At 45.5% G+C, this 18,196-nt stretch overlaps 1 protein-coding gene across 2 annotated transcripts in view; it reads left to right on the top strand.

Annotated features, from left to right (window-relative positions):
* The window catches only part of DRD3 (dopamine receptor D3), a 46,064-nt gene that overhangs the window by 4,947 nt on the left and 22,921 nt on the right, over positions 1–18,196 (top strand). For both annotated transcript variants that reach the window (XM_013005634.2, XM_004706411.2), the window contains exon 2: positions 11,507–11,619. In XM_013005634.2, coding sequence (XP_012861088.1) covers positions 11,507–11,619 — 113 coding nt within the window. The remainder of the gene's footprint in view (positions 1–11,506; positions 11,620–18,196) is intronic.

Below are 18,196 nucleotides of genomic sequence, written 5' to 3'. Positions count from 1 at the left end.
CCTTAAGTGGAGAGGAAATGTTTTGAGAATGACGAGGGCAATGAATGTACAAATGTGCTTTACACAATTGATGTATGTATGGATTGTGATAAGAATCATATGAGCCCCTAATAAAATGATTTAGAAAACAAAATAAAAGCCTGATAAAGAAAAAAAAATTTTTAATAAATTAAAACTTGGCTTTCAAAAAAAATAAATAATAAAATTTTAAAACTTGGCTTTCACAACCAAGTCATTCAAAAGACCAGCATAGGATGATCTCCAGGCAGTTTGAGCTACATGACTTCCGCTTCAGGACTTTAATTCTCTGCAATTCTCAGGTCTGTCTTTCTGCGTATCTTGGTCTCATCTCCGGACAAAAAGTCTCAGCTGTCTTTTACCCAGTTGACCTTATAGTGGGTTATCTATCAGAGGGACCTCTTGCTTAGATGGCTCTTTAATTCAGTGTGCTGCATTTTCTCAGAAAAAACACACACACAAACATTTCTGCACCATACCAAAGAGTTCTATCTCAGATTCCCTCTCACATCTTTAATTTCCTGCTTCATAGGCTGCAGTCTGTCTGAAGCTCCCTCTCCATGCACAAACATCCCATTTTGTTCCACTCGGTTACGCACCTTGTGTGATGTCTAATGCACTTATATCAGGGCAGAAAGGCAGTGTACGCAGCCAAGGGAACACTGGGAATACTAAGTGCAGAACACCTGGGTTCCAGTGTGGACAGGAGGAGACGCTTGAAGGTGAAGAAATTTAACAAGCCGAGGGGATCGGGCAGCAGGCACCAAAGATCCAGAACAAAAATCATATCAATGTGAATGAAGAGGAGCACAGAGTGGAGACCCAAAGCCCATCTGTAGGCAATTGGACATCCCCTCACAGAAGGGTCACAAGGAAGAGATGAGCCAGTCAGGGTGCAGTATAGCATCAATGAAACATACAACTTTCATCTAATTCTTTCATACTTCTCTCCCTCCCCACTATCATGACCCCAATTCTACCTTAAAAATCCAGCTAGACCAGAGCACATACACTGGTACAGATAAGAGCTAGAAAAACAGGAATCCAGAATAGATAAACCCCTCAGGACCAATAATGAGAGTAGTGATACCAAGAGGGGAAGGAGATGGTGGGGGGAGAAAGAGAAAACTGATCACAATGATCTCCATATAACCCCCTCCCTAGGGGACAGACAACAGAAAAATGGGTGAAGGGAGACAACAGTCAGGGTAAGACATGAAAAAATAATAATTTAGAAATTATTGAGGGTTCATGAGGGAGCGGGGAGGATAAGGAGCTGATATCAAGGGCTCAAAGAGGAAGAAAGTGTTTTGAAAATGATGAGGGCAACATATGTACAAATGCGCTTGGCACAATGGATGGGTGGATGGATTATGATAAGAGCTGCACGAGCCCCCAATAAAATGATATTTTTTTTTAAAAAAAAGGAGCTGCAGACAAGCACACCAGAGCAGGGTGCACTCAGATACAGTGATCTGGTCAGACTGTGATGACAGGAAGGAGCAGCAGTTTATTTGGAAAGGGGAGTGTTTGGGCTTTGCGATGATAACTGCTTATTAACAAGGACTGTTTCCTAAAGAGGAGTTTTATCACAATTCAAAAGATGCCAGGTGCCAGCAAGTTAAAATCTCCCCACTGGAAGGCAGCACTAGGAGATTCTTACAAATGCTTCATGGGCTCTGGGAGCAGGAGCGTCCCGGCTCCTGAAAAGATTGACGGTTTGAGCCTAGTCAATGACACCCCGGAAGAAAGGTCTGGTGATCTGCTTTCAAAAGATCACAGCCTTTAAAACCCCATGGAGCAGGTATGCGTTGAAACACGTGGGATATCCATGAGTCAGTATTTCCTGGGGAGCAATCTGCTGGGAGGGGGCGTGGCTTCTCAATGGCCATGCTGGTACAGTATACACTTTTGGCAGTCACCCAAAGTATTGACTCGCCTCCAATTGGCTTATTTGGCAGAAAGAGATTAAAATTATTTCTGCCCTCCATTCTAAGGTATGAGCCAACCACCGCATAATTCCTGGTGATGGCCTTGGTGTCCGCATGTTTAATGACCTCCTCTGGGGATTCTGAGACGGCCTAAACTTTGAGCAGCTCAGAGGTCAATGTGCCTTATCAGAGGCTGCTTGGTATAAATACAGACAGCTGGGTCCTACCCCAGAACCCCCAAACCAGGGTAACCCCCAAGAGTAGCCCTGGAGGCTTTCATCCTAGTAATAAGGGCCCAACGCCAGCCCCAGCCACACGCCCACCCTGGGTGAATCTCGCACACTGCTGCCAGTGATGGTCAGGAAGCACCGATCTGTAAATGTCCCACTTCACAATTAAGAGTATTGAGATACAGAGAGGTTAATATCTTTATTTGTTACCCTATTTTGCCAGCCAGTGGCCTTCTGCCCTGGAATGGAGAATGAGAATGGTTTCCAAGTGTGGCAAGAAAAAAAATGGAATGAGGAGGGTGATTTGAGAGTCATTTCCTTGTGGTCCCTTGGAGATCTCCCCAAAACAACAAGTTCAGAAAGGTTAGCCGAGAAGGAGGGGTGGAGACTGGAAATACCAGGAGGAGATGGGATGTGTGGTGTGGCCTTGAATGAGATGAGGCAAAATGTGCATGAATTGTTGAATGGAAAACTGATGATCTGGTCTGCACACCTTTACCCAATTCAATTACATAATAGCTTTTTTTTTAATCCAGTCCATTCCTCCAGATAGGGATGTAAATCCACCTAGATGTAAATAAAATTGCTTCTTTATTTGCACTAAGCTGAAATTGAGCACTACTACTCACAATAGTAGAAATCCTTAGGGTCACCAATAAAAATCACAGATATTATCTTTTCAAATGATATTACAGTTGTTGCAGATATCTTGCGATATCATTTATACCTGCTGTTACTCTGAAAATCCAGGCGCGTTGGACCTACTTCCATTATTGTTACTGCTAGGTGCTGTTGAGTTGATTTAGACTCGTAGTGACCCTGTGTGCAACACAAGGGAAAACCGCCCAGTGCGGCACCAGCCTCACAATTGGTATATTTGAGCCTATGGTTGCAGCCACTATGCCAATCCATCTCATGGAGGGTCTGGCTCTTTACCAAGCATGATGTTTTTCTCTAGGGACTGGTCTTTCCTGATGACATCATCAAAACCCAGGAAGCAAAGTTGCCTCACCCTTATGTCTAAGGAGCATTCTGGCTGTACGTCTTCCAAGACAGATTTGTTTGTTCTTCTGGCAGCCATGGTGTTATTAAATATTCATGACCAACCATCATTCAAATTCATCAATTCTTCTGCAGTATTCCTTATTCATCATTCAATTAAAAATGCCATAGTCAGACACACCTAATCCTCATAGTGACCGCCTTGCTCTCTAACACTTTAAAGACGTTTTCTTGTATGTATGTATGTATTGGAATGCGATTTTCTTTATGCTGTTTGTTATCGAAAGGCAAGGGGTTGCCATGAAGCAGACTGGGTGTGAACATGGGTTAGCATTCAAGCTGTATGTTCTTTGCACTTATGCGGTGTTCTATTTAGAGCACACGGCCTAACTTCTTCTTTTTTATAAATTGGGAGTCAATACATAAGTCATACCATTCTACAGTTCAATCACATCAGGCAGTCTTGTACAATTGCTACCACAGTCAGTTTCCCAACATTTAAAGAGGTTTTAGGTAGCAGATATATTCGGCATATCTCAAGCTGAAAGAATTGAAGGGCAAAAAAATGTAAGCCTTGCATTGCAATATTGAAGGATTCCATGAGCAGAATACTGCAGGATTTGATGAGCAAAACATTGAATGATGCAAGAAGCGCCAAAAGTAGATGAAGGGAATGCACAGAGTCATTATACCAAAAAGTCAACTATTTCAAGACCTAGCGTATGATCAAGAACCAGTGATAACTAAAGAAGACATCAGTCAAATGCAACATTCCGGCAATTGACAGAATACCAACTGAAATGTTCCAACAAGCTGATGAAGCACTGGAAGACTGGTCTACACCAAGAAATGTGAACCTGCCTCTCTCAGCCACCTGTGGAACAGTGGGGGTGGGGGGGTGGAAATGCCCATGTCTTTACAAGAAAGTAACTCTTTATGGGAGAAGAAAGCCTCATCTTTCTCCTGCAGAGGGAGCTGGTGGTTTAGAACTGCTAACTTTGACGCCAGCAGCCCAACACATAACACACTAAGTCACTGAAGCTCAATCAGTCCTGAGCCTGCCTTGCTATTTAAAAAGCACCTATGGAGAGGCTTCAAAAGGTACCAGGAACCATTTCATTATCTTTTCTATTTTTTGCATTTCATTATCTTTTAATTCCATTTTCCCACCCACTTTCTGAAGCCCCTTTGTATATGTAAAATATTTGGGTAACTATTTCAAGATGGCTGATGCCTTTTGTGATAAATTATATTTTCCTATTTAAAAGTATTATTCACAATGTGCACCAACATTCATGGCCACGTAATTCACAACAGCTCAAAGGGGAAACAACCCAAATGCCCATCGAGAGACGAATGGATCAGAAATATGTGGTACATGCACAGATAATGGAATATGATGAGTCATAAAGGGACGGAAGATGGTGAATAGTTAGATTCACCCGCCAGGAGCTCCTGCTGCCAGACCAGAAAATTGCAGCTACCAGCACCCTAGTTTGGCAGCGAGTCACGACGCCCTGAAGGGGACATAATCCCAGACACAGGAGAACCCCTGAAAGCCAGTCACAGGACCCCATCCAGGGCCCTCCACGCCCCCACCCCCACGCTGTTAGCTGCTTTGAGCTCAGCCTGGGGATCTGGGTCGGTGGGTAGCCATAGATTTGGAGCAATCAATGGAAAAGAAGTAAGGAATATTATTAGTCATAAAGAGAATAAAAGCCCACTATGGGTGAGCCTCGTCAACATGCTGAGTGAAATTAGTCAGACACAAAAGGACAAGCATTGTATGATGTCACTTTTGAGAAATCTCTAGAAGAGGCAAATACATGAAGATCAAAGGTCAAGAATGTTGACCTGGGGCAGGTGGGACGGGAAATGGGAAAAGATGGCGTCAGAAGTACTGGTGGTTGCGCCAGATGTCGAGCTACTGAATGGTACCGGCACGAAGGCTGGCAACCGCACGGATGTCAGATGTGCTTTCTTACCATTTTCTAAACGTTTTTTCGGAGAAGGAAGCCACAGGGCTGGAAGAATCCGTGGTACAAATAAGGCTTGAGAAGTCTGGCTTTAGGGACAACTGATGAAAAGATCATGTCCCCATCTCCCCAGCCAGCTGTTTCCCAAACTTCCCCGGCAAGAAGACTCTTTGGAGGAATTGACCATTTGTGAGCGGGGCCTGAGGACTGCTTTGTTGAACGGAGCCTCGAGTGATTTGAGAACTGCTGCCTTGGGCTGTGTCTGCCGGAAATCAGTAGCCAACTTCAGTACCTGTAGAGCTTCCTTGCTGGCTCCCACCTTCTGTGTTGCCAAAGGGCGTTAGTTACAGTCATTAGCAAGTGAGAGCAGCACCACCTGTCTGCTGTATAATCCTGACAGGCGTTCTTCATTACAATTTAGGAGAGAGGTAGGATTTGTCTCTAAAAAGCTTTAAATCAAATGTTTAAAAATCCCTTTTCATGCCTTCATTTCAAAACATTAATTCTACTTTCATGGTCCCCAATACTTTCTACTTATCTCGCTGTCGGCACTTATAAATGATCATCATTATTTCCTTAAGACTGTTACCGAGATTCCGATTCCTATCTTAACAAAAGAAAGATTTACGTTGGGAAGACATAGGGTACCACCAGTCTTGTATTTAGAGACAATGACGAAGAAGAGAACCTTACCAGCCAACATGGTTCGCCTCCGTATTTCTTGCCCTCTGCGTACATACCACACATTTTTAAGGGTTCTGTACACTAACAAGAATCTTGGGAACTTCCATAGGGATAGCAGGGAGTTCTGGGAAATGTAGTCCCAAGATGTTATGGCTTCTACGCATGCTCTGTCCAAATCACCCTCGCGCCCTTACCCTGTCTCAGTTATCTGCTTTTTGTCCCTTGCCCCTTTAACCCACACAGATTCACATACTACTCTCCCTGCAGACACATACTATATTCTGAGTCCCGTGGAAAAAAATCAAGTTTAATTCATTTCAGTGTGCCCATCTAAGACAAGTATCAGGCAACTAGTAAATATTGGATAGATGAGTGGCTTGGTGGGTGGGCAAATGCCAACTCTTTCCACTCTCGTGATTTTAAAATGGAATTAAATTGTACACATCTCAGAAGTGGAGTGTCAAGGTGCTGACCTTTAGGAGGGAGAAATAAAGGTTAGTAGTGAAATAAATGAGTTGCCTTCAAGTCCATGCTAAGTCAAAGCCACCCCAGGTATGTCCGAGGGGAACAGTCCTCCACGGCGTTGTCCTTGCCTACTGTTTTTGGAAGCAGCCCGTCAGGCCTTTCTTCAAGGCACTTCTGGGGAGGTTCAAACCTCCAACCTTCCATTGTGCTGCCTAAACCACCCAGGGAGTTTAAGCAGTAATGCCTCTGTCTAAAAATTGGAAATAATATTTATATATTCTTGAGTCCTATAAGGTAATTTGTAAGCTAGCTAGGATATTCTTGGCACTTTGCCTTCAATGGTGTGGAAGGATATATATATATATATATGTTTCCATTTTATATCCCATCAATTAGAAACTCATTTAAATGAGTAAGCTCCAGGGAAGTCTAGGCGATGACATCTTAGAGCAGTGGTTCTCAACCTTACTCGTGCTGAGACTCTTTCATACAGTTCCTCATGCTGTGGGGACCCCCAACCTTAACATTATTTTCGTTGCTACTTGAGCACTGTCATTTTGCTACTGTTATGAATCAGGCGGCCCCTGTGAAAGGGTCGTTAGAACCCCAAAGGGGTCGTGACCCACAGGTTGAGAACCACTGCCTTAGTGGGAATCCCTTTAATCAACTACTCAGATTGTTTTCTTCTTGCTACTTAACAGAGCGATCAAGGTGAGAATGTGAATTTGGGTGGGAGAAACTTGAAGACAGCCAAGGAGAGCCTAAATAGAAGGACACAGTGGGGGCCAAGAAGCCAAAGGACAGGTTGGGGGCTTTTTGCTCTTGGAGGCTAAAGAAGGCTGATATCAAAGTAGCCACGAAGTATGAAATCTCACATGGGCTGCAGAGGCAACAACCACGACTATTTTATATGGCTTTGTTTTGTTTTCAAACCCTGGGACGGAGACATCCAGGTTAAAAAAATAATGAAATATCTCATTCCCTAGGCTGAGATGAAACAGTTGGCCACGAGGTAATCCTTGATAAGCAGATATTCTCCCTCCCCCTCTGGCCCCTCACTTACTCCATTTTCCCATCACCTCCCCTCCATGACAAGCACTTCACTATAGTAGGGCACTTGACAACCTTCCCTCAAAGATCGGCTCAGCCTCTGCTAGCTGTGTGACCTTTGGCAAGGTGTTCAGTATCTCTAAGCTTGAGTTTCTTGGCGCCAATTAAGATACGAAGGGTCATCCTTCGTCGGATTATAACAGGCCGCAGAACGCATGCGTGTAAAGTGCTCTGCAGAGGGCTCGGCACTGCATCGTGGTTGGTGGTAGACGTCCTCCAGTTAGTTCCAACTCATCGCTTCCCTGTGCACAACAGAACGGAGCCCTGCGGAGTCCTGTGCCATCCTCACAATGGGTCTTCTGTGTGAGCCCCTGATTACAGCCACTGGGTCCATCCATCTCATCAAGGGTCTTCCTCTTTCCTGCTGCCCCGATGCTTTACCAAGCATGATAGCCTTCCCCGGGGACTTGTCTCTCCCAGTAACCTGACCAAAGTACATGAGATGAAGTCTCACCATCCTTGCTTCTATGAAGCCTTCTGGCTGTACTTCTTCCAAGACCGAATTGCTTCCTCTTTGGGCAGTCTATGCTACTTTTAATATTCTTCACCAGCACCATAATTCAGTGAGGCACTTCATAAGCATTCAAGAAATGCTAGCTCTTTGTATTCGGAGCCCTCATGGTGTCATGGGTTCAGTTTGGGGATCCTAAGGCGTGTCCAAACCCTAAGGAGCCCTTCAAACTTATTAGTTTCTCCATAGGAGAAAGCTGAGGCTTTGTACTCTCATCAAGATAGATAGACCCCCGGGGGCAGTTCAACTCTGCCCCAAAGGGTGGCTGTGAGTCAGAATTGACTAGATGGCATTGACGTTTTTATTTATTGATATTAATAAAGAGCATGGCACAGACCGTTGATTCTTTCAGAATGTATCCACAAGCTGAGCACTTCTCCAGGAGGCTGGGACATAGCAATGAGAAGGCAAAAGCCTCTGTTCCCATCAGTGGGTTAAGGAACTGTCACTTCTAAGTGTCTGTAAAATAAGTGGATGCTTCATCCTCAAACCCCTATGGACACAGACAGTTAAAATAATAATAATTTCCCACCCCCAGGAATTCCTGGAATGAGCCTGTGTTTCAGTGACCTATGTGAAGTGAGTTGTCTGTGAATATTAGTTTACATTAGCATGGCAAGTATCCCACAATCATCGTGTTATTTTATTTAAGCATGCCTTGTTTCCCCAATAATGCTGCACGTGTTTCGAGGACAAGGCCGGTAGGACATTTATTAAAAATCTCTTAAAGCACATCATCTACCTTTCTTCTACCAAGAATTAAGGATTTCACAGATACTTGTGTTATGAATGAATGACTGAGTGAATGAATGAGTGAGTGAATGAGTGAACGTCCAGCAAGAAGTGGAGTTTGCTCTTGCAGCCGTCTCAAAACCCACTCACAAACACGAGCTCACAATGATGCAAAAATTATCTTTTAAGACACCCATTGCATCATAGACACGAAGGTAAATTGAGATTTAGTATACAAAATCTAGCTTTTTCAAGAAGCTTCTCTAGTATGCATCTGTCCTTTGCAATAAAGAAATCCATTTTTTAATTCTCTTGCCTCCCTTAAATCATTGTGTTTATTATGGTTTGAGCTCAGAATTCTCACATCTCCCTTTAATTTGTTTTTCCTTAATAGAACTGCTATAAATTCACATTTGCTTATTTATGGAATGACTTCATTGTTAGTTTGAATTTTTTCATTTTTGCTTTTAATCAAAATATCTTTGGTCAAAATATCTTTGGTTTCTGAAAGACGAAGAAGAAAAAAGTCCTAAATATCAGATAAAATAGAAGAGTGAAAAATAAAGCCAAAGGGGAAGAAATTACATGGGAAAGTGCAGATTGCTTTTAGGGCCTTACTGTAATAGGACAAAGTTGGAAAGGGCCATGAACTCAGGCTGGTCACACACACGATTCTTAGATGAGAATACTGCACAGAGGAACAGCACCATTGTCAGGTACAATCATTTGAGTTATATCTGGTTATTTTTCCTTTGAAATTCTATTTCAGAAGCAACAATACCTTTTTTTTTAACTCTCCCTATCTCTTAAATAGCCATTTAAGAGAGAGTATTAAGCCATAATAATAGCAGTATCATGAAGATCCAGCAACCCCCAAGGGCATCCCACTTAAAAGAGTTCTTCCCCCAAATGACAACCCTACAAGAGGTAGCTGGCAAACGTAGCTGGCAGAAATGCTCCCCAACTGAAGAATGGCATTTGGGGTTATTCTGCTAGTAACCATCTTCCTAACCCATCTCCCGGTTCAACTAAGTGTGTAAAAGAAAAAGGAAGTTAAATAAAAATAGGCTAGACTTGAGATTATGAGGAATTGGTGGGTCTGTGGCAGATTTCTCACCTTTCAAATTGAGAGACCTTGACTGCAACTCGTGTGCAAACCCACATGCTGCTTTCAGAAAAACAGATGTGGCAGTCAGTTCCCATCAAGACAACAGCCTTCGAAATCCTGTGGAGCAGTTCGACTCTGTCCTATGGTGAGGTAGTTAGTTTATTGTGCTAACCTGGCTGATAAACACGTGTGGGGTTAATTGAAAGGCGGAGGGATAAATGGCTCAGTGGGGCTCACTCGGGTTTCTTGCTTTGTGATGGTCAGATCAGGGTGCAGCTGCCTTAGCCAGTTCCCTGCGTCAGCTGGCAGGGCTCACTTCCTGCAAGACATCCCTGAGGAGAAGCCACATAGACCTACTCCGATGCAGCCCTGGGTGCTGGAGCAGCCGTGTGGAGACCCCTGCCAGCGCTGAGATGCTTACACATTCACTGATTTAGCTTTCCTCCTGCAGTCGGCATCATTGTGTGTGTTTTGTGAGATGGAGGAGGACTGTATGGATTGGTGTCAGACATATGGGTTAATGTTGGACTTGTGGGCTTGGGCAGCACTGTGTTGGGATGTTTTCTTGATGTGCACTTAACCTTTATATAAAACTCTCTCTTATTCATGAGTTTCTGTGGGTTTATTTCTCTAAAGTACCCAGCCTAATACATATGGGGTCACACATTGAGTCGGAACCAACTGAAGGGCAATGGGTTCATGATGCCGAATGTTTCAACAGAGCTTCCAAACTAAGATGAACTAGGAAGAAGAGCCAAGTGATCCCATTCTGAAGCTCAGCCATGAAAACCCTAAGGACCACAGTGGCAGAGCCTGGACAAGGCACAGCATCAGGCAGCACCATGCGTGGAGTCACCATGAGTAGATAACCAATTCCATGGCAGCTCACAAGAACAAGGGGCTATAAATGAAATTTTCTGAAGTCCTGCCTGTGGAGCAAGGGTAAATGAGAGAGCTCAGAACATGTGTAAATGCTTGAAGTTGGGATCATCCTCACCAATTTGGTGTGTGTGGTAGAGAAGGCTCTTTGTTCTTCCCAATTCCCTGGACTGAGTCTTTGCCTTGACTATCTGGTGATTGGACAAGGGTGTCCAAGACAGGCATAGACCTATTTTACAAAAAAAATCTTAAAGATGTTGCCAGGTGCTTCCAAGCTTTAAACCCAGGAGCCAGATCTATTTTCTTCCTGGAGGTAAGTTTTATGAAAAAAGTGCTCTTGGTTTATTTCCTGGGTACATGGTGAGCTCTCTACTGGGTGGAGGGCTTCCTAGTGGCATTTTGGCACAGCTCACACATCTGGCAGGTATCCCAGCTCTTTTACTACCAGCTGTGCCTCTATAGGCATATCACTTAACCACAGCCAGCATTAGTTGCCTCCTGGTTTCTCAAACCTTGCTGTGACTGAGGGTGTTTATTTTAAAATGAAGATTCATGAGCCCAGATCTAGAGATTTGACTCAGTAGGTCTAGGGAAGGGTTCCGCAATCTTACACAGTCACCTTACCGTGAACCACACTTAGAGAAACATGAGTAGATTACCAAGATCCTTTCCAGCATTAATGTCCTAACAGTCTAATCTTGGGCAGCCTGGCACTCCCTCAATGCCTGCCCACCCTGTGGTAATGATGCCACCAACCACCGAGAAGGCATTTCAGCATCTGTGGCAGGAGGCCATTGAGTTGATTAAATTGCTGTTCCTTTGCTAGAGGAAACACTAATATCCTTGTCTCTGACGCCCAGGTAACAGGTGGAGTCTGGAATTTCAGCCGAGTTTGCTGCGATGTTTTTGTCACTCTGGACGTCATGATGTGCACTGCCAGCATCCTGAACCTGTGTGCCATCAGCATTGACAGGTAGGGCTGGGATTCCCATTCCAGAGAGGAGACCCACAAGCGGGCAGGAGGGAACCTTGGTGGTCTAGGAGCCGCAGGCTGCATTTGAACGCACTGAGGCCACAGACAGGTGGAACCTGCACGGCCTGCCTTCTGAGGCATTTTCTTCTCCTTTTCTCTTAGACTGTTTTGTGGGTGACATAAAGCCCTGTGATTAAAGAGAAATAACTATCCTGTAAACGTTCCTTGACTTTCTCCTGCCCCTGCTCCTGAAAGTGGATTCTGATTTTACTTTTCACCCTGCCTTGGGGCTTTTCTGGTTTCTAATTGGGAGGAAAGAGGTAGGAGGCGAAGAACAAGAAGTGAGCAGATGGGGGAGGCAGCGGGGTGGGGGGTGGGGGTTGGGGGCTTAGAGAGGAGATGTTCCTGCGGTTGTGGGGGGTTTCTTTGGGGGTAGGGCAGGGAGAAGAGAGACAAGAAAGAAGCAAGAGAGGATTTGCAAAGAGGGAGGAGGGAGGGAAGTGAATGAGGGAGGAAGGCAACCTCAGAAAGGAAGACTGTGGTCTCTGTTTTTCTCAGGGTGAAGGAACACAAGTCAGGAATTGTGTGACGCTTAAATGCCTGTTCAGTCGCTGGAGTAGATTCCTCTGATTTTGACCTCCCTTCATTCACCTAAATTCACCCGCCAACTCTACTGTCAGTGAATTGATTTCAACTCACAGTGATCCCCGGTGGGGACTCTGAGACTGTAAATCTTTACCGGAGCAGACAGCCTTCTCTGTTTATTGAGAGTGGCTGATGGGTTTGGACCATGTCACTGTTAGCAGCCCAACCCCTGCCTTACAGCGGTCCCTGCTCCATCCACCTGGGAGAGCGTGAACCGCTGCCCTCACTCTAGCTCAGTCTCACATGGCTCAGCCTTGTGCCTTCTGCAGGACACTTCTAAACATCCTTTCATGACCTCAATGAGGATTTTGAACAATAGCCAAAGAATAGGAACCCTAGTGGGGCAATGGTGAAGTGCTAAGCTGCTAACATACAGGTTGGTGCTTCAAATCTACACAGAAGTTCTGGGAAGAATGTCTTATGGGGGGGAGTGCGGAGTGGAGATCCAAAGCCCATTAGTAGGCCACTGGAGATCCCCTTGCAGAGGGGTCTCGGTGAGGAGATGAGCCAGTCAGGGTGCGATGTAACAATGATGAGAAATACAACTTTCCTCTAGTTCCTAAATGTTTCCTCCCTGCTCCCACTACCATGACTCAAATTTGATCTTGTAAGTCTGGCTAGACCAGAGGAGGTACACTGGTACAGATAGGAACTGAAAATACAGGGAATCCAGGATGGATGAGCCCTATAGGACCAGTGGTGTGAGTGGCGAAACAGGGAGGGTAAAGGGAGAATGGGTAGGAAAGAGGGAACCAATTACATGGAACTGTGTGTGACCTCCTCCCTGGGGGACAGACAACCGAAAAGTGGATGAAGGGAGACGTCGGACAGGGCAAGATATGACAAAATACCCATTTATAAACTATCAAGGGCTCATTTGGGAGGGGGGAGTGGGGAGGGAGGGGAAAAATGAGGACCTAATGTCGGGGGTTTCAATGGAGAGAAAATGTTTTGAGAAATGATGTACAGGTACGCTTTACACAATTGATGTGTGTATGGATTGGGATAACAGTTGTATGAGCCCCTAATAAAATGTTAAAAAAAAAAAGAAAACTAAAGAGAGAAGACCCGATGAGCTGTGGGATGACATAAAAAAACAAAAACAACAAAAAAAGGTCTTATGGATCTGCTCCCTTAGAGATAACTCGATGGGGCAGTTCCACTTGGTCAACTGGGCCTAGTATGTACCAGACTCAACTCCGTGGCACTTAATAGCAACCAAAGAATGGACACCGTGCTATGCTGATACTGTGCACCAGTCGGTCAACTGAAAGACCTTTCCATGTATATTCCTTGAAGGAAACTAAGACACTAAGAAGGAAAATTAGAGAACACGTCCAAAATGTTGGAACTAATCCTAATCCTATCTATGTTTCAAAATATAAGGCATCTATATGATTGCATAACTCTGTAAATATACTAAATTTCCTGAAAATACACTAAATCATTATATAACTTTGTAAATAGGCTAACATATAATTCACTGGTAATTGCATATTTTAAAAGGTGAATTGTGTGGGATGTGGATTCTATTTCCACAAAGCTGTTGAAAAGTGAAGGGGTGATGAGAGAATCCACAAAACATTCCTGTTCTCTGAGAACACAACTCCCCTAATCACCTTCAAGCCTTTTATGTGATTTCTGGCCATCCCATGCAGTTTGTTGGGAATATCTGATTTACAAAAGCAGGGAACAGTGTCTGGTCTGTTTCATCATCACCTATCAGTATCCCCTGCTGTGTCTCTTACAGAGCCTTAAACAACGTAGACTAAACTCAGTGGTCACTACCTCCCATCAGCCAGTGTTCATGCATCTCCAAGAAGTCCGTCTTGGAGGGAAAGAGAGACAGGTTGTAATTACAGAGAGCTTCTAGGACAGGAACTGGGGCAGCCCCCTCCCAACTCCCCTGGTTCTCCCCCTGCTCCCCACCTTGTTGATCGTGTGCTTGCCTCCTTTTCCCACATGTTTCCGTCCACATGGGGTAGGAAGCAGTCCAAGAATGTGGGAACTGAGATCAGCTGGTACATCCCATGTCAGTCCTGGAGTCGGCCTAGAGAACATGGCATTTTGCAATTTGCCAGCCAGAGGGGAGGGGCCACCTTTTCCTAAATTACACAAGAGCACCACTTTGCTGTAACTCTCACCACTTCAGAGGCAGCTAACCTTGGGGAAACCTGGAATTGGGTTCTCTCTCAATTAGGAAAATTCCCAGAATGCCTAGCACTCACCTACCTGAAAAGCGGAAGGACAAGCCATGCCTACCGTGCCATGGAGGTGGCCTCATTGACTTGTATTTCAGTATGAGCCAATCCTTGCCAGACCCCATTCCAGGAATGAAAATAACCCTCGGACAAGCTGTCTCCATGATCTCTAACTGCAGTTAAGAATACACTGAGCATTGAGTTCTGTTCATGTGATGCCAGAGTGGTCGATTTATTAACAATGCAGTCATTCATGCAAACCTTTGGTGTTCACACAATGCCAGTCACCGGTTTGACAAACTTGACCACATGGATTCAGCACTTTGGGGTTGTGAAGCCCTGGTTTGCAGGAACAGGGTGGGCAGGACCGTAGGGGGGAAAGGGTATGATAAAGGGGCTTTTGAAAGCAAGTGAGACTATTGTCGTGAGATTCTTAGGCGTCGCTCTGGATGCTAGAATGCCATCTTTTCTTTTCTTCAAAGCAGAGTAGGAAGTTCCTAGGGAGGACAAGCCCCCACCGCCACTTAACTCCTAGCCTCTGCCACGGGCCAGCCCCTGAGAGTGCATCCTGGATCCGAACTACTACGTCCAGGAGAGGGCCGGGCAGTCAGGGCAGGAGGACCAGCTCAGAGTGGTGGGGATGGGAGCCCGCCCTCCGTGAGGAGCCTGGGGATAATGCAACCAAATTCATTCACCAGGGAGTTCTTTAAGTGGCTCTCCAGTGGCACCCATCACACAGGCAAGCCTCCGCGTCTTTGCAGCCAGCACAATAAGTACCAGATGAGTCACAGGCACCTCGGATTTTCAGTTTGCATCTAAATAAGCACTTTATATTTGCAAAGGGCTTTCCAATCATTTGCAAAAAGCTTTCTCCTTCAGCAGCTCCCGTGTGGGAGTTCCGCGGAACTAAAGAGGTATTGAACGCCCTGTCTGACCAAATAAAAGGTGGTGAGAAGTGGCCACACAGAGCGCTGGGGCTCATTAAACTCCGGGGACACCGAGGCAGCCCTCCCACCCAGGCCAGCTGCTTTTCTCCTTCGAAGCCGCCAGTTTCCTAAGGAGGGCCCTCTTCCACATCCCCCCCTCCAGCGAATACCCTCTTCCTAGGTCATGGTGCTAAGACTTCCAGTAGAGTGATAAGCCACCGGGACTTATTGGGGAGTCAGAAAAACATCTGAATTTCCTTTCTCTCTGCCTAGGGAACCCTAGTGGCTTAGTGGCTGCAAAGTTCAGCAGTGTTATACCCGTTTTGGTCGCTTAGCAATGTGAGCATCCCTGTCTGGGATTTCACCTCCTAGCAGAGGGCAGGTACTTGAATCTGGGTGACCTGACTCCCTAAACAGGATGCTATTACTATGAATGGTCCTTTCATTGAGTGGAACTGGGTGTGGGGCCCCCAGGAGAGATCTCTGACAACCTACCTTTCTAGAGTTTGAAGTAAACTAGACACAGTCCCTGTTTAGAATGCCCTAATCCTAACTTGCATTATTCTAGACATAACAATGAAAATAGTTACCATTTATGAGACGGTTAGTGGTTCAGTGGTAGACGTCTCACCTTCCATGGGAAACCCAGATTGGATTCCTGGTCCATCGACCTCATTCATCTGTCAATGAAGGCTTGGGTGTTGCCGGACAGGCTTCAACAGATTAAAACAGACTAGGAAGATTTGACCACCTATTCCCAAAATTCAGCCAATGAAAACCCAATAGATCACATTGGGCAGCATTTCCTTCTGTGGTGCAGAGGGTCAACATCAGTGAGTGACCCAATAGCAACCGTTTCTTTAGCATGTACTATGTGCCAAGCACAGGAGCCTAGTGGCCTACTGGATTATGAGTTGAGCTGCCAACTGTAAGGTTAGGAGGGTGAATTCACCCAGCCATTCATTGGGGAAAGATGGGGCTCTGTCCTCCCTTAAAGATGGACACGCTTGGAAACACCAGGGAGCAGTTCTACTTTGTCCTATAGGATTGCTAGGAATCGAATCAACTCGGATGGCAGTGGGTTTGGTGTTTGTTTGCTTAACGTGTCAAACATTAAAGAGCTTTTAACTCTTTATCGCTAATCCCCACCGCAACCCTGCAAGATAGGTGTATTACCCCCACTTTACAAATAAAAATTCTGAGGCTAGAATGTGTATAGATGACTTGCCAAGTTCCCAAAGCTGGTAGGTTCGGAGTAAGAATGGACCAGCCCGTATCTAATGCAACATACTTCCTTTGCAGAGGGGCTGAGGTCTGGGTCCTATTCAGGGACCCCTAGCTCTGGAGCCAGACTGCCTGCCTTTAATCCAGGCTTCACAATTTAACCACAATGTGACCTTGGCCAAGTCAATTAACATCTTAGGGCATCCGTTATCTATTAAGTGGAGATTAATAGAAACTACTTCAAAGGGTTATTAAGAGAATCAAATGAATTAATATGTGCAAACCACTTTGAACAGTGCCTGACACATAGAAAGTGCTGTATGTGTGTTGACTTGATAAATAAATCTAACGTTCCCTGATCATCAGGAACGAGAAGGCGGCATCCATAAACCCATTGGCCACAGATCACTGAAGCTCACCTAGTAATAACAATGTGCTTTGAACACTTACTGTGTGCTGAAAGCTGTGCGGAAAACTCGTACACTCTGTCTGTCTGGAATCACTATCCCTATTGTGCAGATCAGGAGCGGAGGTGGTGCCGTGGTTAATGTCCTTGGCTGTAACCAAATGATTGGCAGTTCACACCCATCCCCCAGGACTTGGGAGAAAGGTGCCACATTCTGCTGTCCTCTAGTTGACAGTCTGAGAAGTCCATGGGCAGTTCTCTTTTGTCATCAGGTCACTACGAAGTGGACTTGACTCAACAAGAGGTTTGGGGGTATTGGGCAGATGAGAAAATCGCATCTCAGAGAAGTTCAATCACTGGCCCACAGCCACACAGCAGAGCTGGGAGCTAGACCCTATTCTGTAGCTTCTAAAGCCCGAAAACTTCGCCCCTGGAAACACTGACAGCCTTTAGATCAGTGGAGTAACCGATGCTAGAAAGGGTCCAGGAGCTAGGCGTTCAAACCCAGAGGGAGGAGAGAGGCTCTGGCATTGGGGTGGCAGAGCAGTGCAGTGTACCCTGGAGACAAGCTTAGGCCCTGGGATGCCCCAGTGAACACCGAGGGCGAGATGTCCAGAGAGGACGCTGGACCACGCCTCTCCATCCAAGCCCAGCCCTGCCCTCCAGGATGCATTGATGTTGCTGTGGGCCTGCGGTCATCAGCGGTCACTTCTAGAGGAATCTTGAAGCTCAGTCGTTTACCAGGGTGGGAATTTAGGGTCCCTGCAGGGCTTCAGAAGGAGGGGCCCTCCCCCACCCCGTCTCCACCTCTCCACAGGCCCACAAAGCCCCTGGGTGAACTGTGAACTTCTCACCCCACACAAGCTGGAAGTGTTCTTGCTGCATTCGGGTGCCCTCCGATGGCTAATTCTGGAACCGTCTCAACAGCTCAGTCACCTGTCGCAAGCTTCCTCACAAAACACTGGGATTAAATCGGGGTGTCTCCTCTGTTCTAAACATTTCCTCGTGTTGCCAAAATACCTGGGAACTTTCCAGTTAATAGTGGTGCAGGCAGGCTTTTGTCTCAGGTCTCACCCAAATTCACAACAATCTCTGACATAGAACATGCCCTGTCTGCAGACTTTCGAATGGGACCATTCACCAAATCCGCTTGCTTATGAAAAATATTCCTGGAC

Source organism: Echinops telfairi, unplaced genomic scaffold, assembly GCF_000313985.2.
Source record: "Echinops telfairi isolate 266 unplaced genomic scaffold, ASM31398v2 ScPeMD7_6;HRSCAF=24_0, whole genome shotgun sequence".
Classification (NCBI taxonomy): Eukaryota; Metazoa; Chordata; class Mammalia; order Afrosoricida; family Tenrecidae; genus Echinops; species Echinops telfairi.
This window is presented reverse-complemented; position numbering and strand designations above follow the sequence as displayed.